The 3,821-nt window shown below is 52.7% G+C and overlaps 1 protein-coding gene across 1 annotated transcript in view; it reads left to right on the top strand.

Annotated features, from left to right (window-relative positions):
- LOC107120180 (GDNF family receptor alpha-4-like) overlaps window positions 1-3,821 on the top strand; it is a gene marked incomplete at its 5' end in the record, with an annotated part of 64,768 nt that overhangs the window by 49,481 nt on the left and 11,466 nt on the right. The window contains one exon of the mRNA XM_015422826.1: window positions 585-761. Coding sequence (XP_015278312.1) covers window positions 585-761 — 177 coding nt within the window. The remainder of the gene's footprint in view (window positions 1-584; window positions 762-3,821) is intronic.

Raw genomic sequence — 3,821 nt, 5'->3', positions numbered from 1 at the left:
TGTAAACAAGCCAGCGTCTCAGGGAGAAAAAATCGAGTCTGGCTTCTCTGTGACAGGCTAGCTTCTAGTCCAGTAGCACCCTGGGGAGAAATAAGGTTTTCAGGAGGCAAAGCTTCCTTCATCAGATATGGGGTTCCCCGAGTGCTTCGATCCCAGTCGGAAGGTGAGAGGGGTGTTGCCAAGAAAGAACTCAGGTTCCAGAGGCCCAGCCTGGCCGCCCTACCTTGGACTGGGCCTAGACTTGGCACAGGCATGGAATCTAATCCTATGGAAGCCCAGGGGCTCGTTGGCTGAGGCCATAGAACACCTGCTGGCCGAATGACTGGTCTGGGCCCGTGTTCCCTCTAAGCTGAGTCAGTGTGACCTAGCTCACAGTTTTTTAGCCTCCGGCTCACACATTTTTGTCTTCGCTCAGGAAGGAGGGTTCCAGAGCAAACTAATTTATGCAGAGGCCAAATCGCTCGCTCAAAAATTTAATGCCAGTCACTCAAAAATTAGAATTTTTGCTCACCAGACTCCACAGCTTAGAGGGAGCCTTGGTCTGGGGTTGAAGTAGGGGGGGCACTGTGCCGCTCTCGAAACAGTCCGGCTTTTGTCTTCCAGAAAATGCCATCCAGGCCTTCGGCAACGGGACGTACCTGAGCTCAGCCCCGGGCCCTTCCACCCCTCCGACGACGCAGCTGCGCAAACAGGAGCGGAACGCCAACAAAGCAGCCGCCACCCTCCGAGAGAACATCTTCGAACAGCTACAGCCCACCAAGGTAGGGAGGAATTGCAGGTTGCGTGCCTTAGTTTGGTATAGTGAGCCAGCTTGGTGCAGTGGTTAAGTGCGCGGGCTCTAATCTGGGAGAACTGGGTTTGATTCCCCACTCCTCCACTTGCACCTGCTGGATGACCTTGGGCAAGCCGTTATTCTCTCAGAACTGTCCCTGAAAGAGCCGTTTCTGTCAGAGCTCTCTCAGCCCCACCTGCCTCACCGGGTATCTGTTGTGGGAAGGGGAAGGGGAAGGAGTTTGTAAGCCACTCTGAGACTCCTTTGGGTAATGGAGGGCGGGATATAATTCCAATCTCTTCTTCTTCAGTTACAAGTTCTCTCACAGCTGTTCTCTCATATAAATCCAATCTCCTCTTCTTCAGTCACAAGTTCTCTCACAGCTGTTCTCTCAAGAGCAGTTTCTGTCAGAGCTCTCTCAGCCCCACCTGCCTCACAGGGTGTCTGTTGTGAGGAGGGGAGGGGAAGGGAAAGGAGTTTGTAAGCTGCTCTGAGACTCCAAGTGAAGGGTGGGGTATAAATCCAATCTCTTCTTCTTCAGTCACAAGTTCTCTCACAGCTGTTCTCTCAAGGGCAGTTTCTGTCAGAGCTCTCTCAGCCCCACCTGCCTCACAGGGTGTCTGTTGTGAGGAGGGGAGGGGAAGGGAAAGGAGTTTGTAAGCCGCTCTGAGACTCCAAGTGAAGGGTGGGGTATAAATCCCATCTCCTCTCCTCCTCCTCCTCCTCCTCATAGGAAGGCTCTTGCCCAGCTCAACTCGCTGACCTAAAACCACCTGTCTACTGAGTGCGTTTTTACTCCACCGCTCCTCCGAGGAGTTTGGGGCAGTGCGTATGGTTCTCCTCCTGTGGTGTAGGAGAGGCTCAGCGAGGGAGACCTACGAGCCCAAGGTCACCAAGTGAGCTTCATTGCAGAGTCGAGATTCGAACAAAGATTGCCCACTCTGTGTTGGGAAATTCCTGGAGATTTGGGGAGGGACCTCAGTGGGCCATTATGCCACCGAACCCACCCTCCAAAGCAGCCCACATCCGCCTCTGCACGCTTGGAGCTGTACACGGCTCACGCCATTAACTCCCCCAGGGGCCCGGAAGATTTTGGATAAGAAGAGAGTTAAGCCGATTAGGTAGGAGTTGGGGGAGGTTTCAAAGGAGCGGCAACTGGCTGGGCCCACCGGCAGCTCCCAGAGAGGGGGCTGTGTTCCAATAGCTCCGTCGAAAGAGCAACCGGGCCTCAAAGCTGGGTAGCGCAAACATTTGCCGAGATGCTTGGTTTTTACAGTTCTAGCTTGCAGGTGACCGTACAACACGAGAGCGAAGGTCTTAGCAGCAGCTGAGTTGTACGTGCCAATAGTCATAGAATCATGGAAGGGACTGGGTTGTACGTGCCAATAGCCATAGAATCCTAGAGTTGAAAGTAGGGTTGCCAAACCCCCCGGTTTGCCAGGGGCCCCCCGTTTTGGGGGGGGGGTTCTACCCGCTGCCGGCCAGATGGCCAGCGGGGGAAGCCCCACCCCCAACACCCACAGCCACCCCTCTCTCTCCCTTTAAGTCTGTGGAACTCGTGTTTCCTCCCAAGCCTGATCTCCGCAAGCTTGCAGGGAAATGCCAGTTTCGTGCTCTTAAAAGGGAAACGCGGCTGCTCTTAAAGGGGAAACGCCGGCTCCTGCATTTAAAAGGGAAACGCCGGCTCCTTTAAGTTGACCTTCAATCTTTCCCAGCATCAGGGTCTTCTCCAGTGAGTTCTCCCTTCTCATTTGCTGGCCAAAGTATTTGAGCTTCCAGGGAACAGTCAGGGTTGGTTTCTTGCAGGAAATTCACAAATGCCTCCCCCCCACACACACCCCCAGGGACCGCTGTTCCCCACCCAGAAGATGGCAAAAAAAAAAACGCTTTAGGATCCCTGGCCAAACTGCCCTGGAGAAAGTTCCAGGTGGGCAGCCATCTTGGTCTGAAGCAGTAGAACAAATTTAGAGTCCAGTGACACCTTTAAGACCAACAAAGGTTTATCCAAGGGATGAGGTTCGGTGTACAGGCACATTTTTTTCAAATATTTGAAGAAGTGTACATGCACACAAAAGCTGAGACCTCAAATAAACCTTTGATGGTCTTAAAGGTATGAGCTTTCACGTGCATGCACACTTTTTTCAAATATTCGAAGAAGTGTGCCTTGCACACAAAAACTCGTACCTTGAATAAACCTTTGTTGGTCTTAAAGGTCCAGCTGGGCTCGGAATTTGGCCTGGAGGAAAATTCCTTCCTGTCCCCAAAGTGGCGATCAGCATTTCCCTGGGCGTGTAAGAAAGGGCCATGAGAACTAAGCCCTGCGGCAACCCTTCCTGCCCTCCCTCTTCGTGATCTACCCAAGTTCACAGAATCAGCATGGCTGTCAGAGGGCCATCTAGCCTCTGCTTGAAAACCTCCCAAGAAGGAAAGCCCACCACCTCTGTGAGATCCTTCCAGATCTGGAATGTGGGGCAATGCAATAGATAAGTTTGTAGATCAGCTGTCTCGGGTGGTACTTGGAGCCGGAAGGCGGGTAATGAATGAAAGGATGGATAACAGCCATCCCTTCCCTTCCGTTCCGTTCCATCCATGTCTCATCCGGCTCATGAGCGGTCATCTCCATGACAAACCTGTCGATCAGGTTACTGTGAGCTAAGTCAAGAACTCAGAGGTACAGGGTTTTTTTTAAAGAAAAATGTGGGGTGGGTGGCTGGGGGAGTGTGCCTCAGCTCTGGCTTGCAACGGAGGATTGGACGAGGAGGCCGTGTGATTGTTGCCAGCTTCACCAATGAGATTGTGCAAAAGAGAACATCGGCACTGTCACAGAAGATTTTAACTCTTCTGCCACTAGATGCAGCAGCTGGAGCAGAGGTCCATCAGCAGCTGTTAGCCACAATGTATATAGATGAAACACTCTGTCTGGGGCAGGGATGCTCCGTAGTCTTGGTGCTTGTTGGGCAACAGTGGGAAGGCTTCTGGAGTTCTGGCCCCGCTGGTGGACCTCCTGATGGCCCCTGGGTTTTGGTCACTGAGTGACACAGAGGGTTGG

The sequence above is a fragment of the Gekko japonicus genome, unplaced genomic scaffold (genome assembly GCF_001447785.1).
Source record: "Gekko japonicus isolate JY-2015 unplaced genomic scaffold, Gekko_japonicus_V1.1 scaffold4419, whole genome shotgun sequence".
Classification (NCBI taxonomy): Eukaryota; Metazoa; Chordata; class Lepidosauria; order Squamata; family Gekkonidae; genus Gekko; species Gekko japonicus.
Note: the sequence above shows the minus strand (reverse complement) of the source record. Positions and strands in the feature narration are given on the sequence as shown.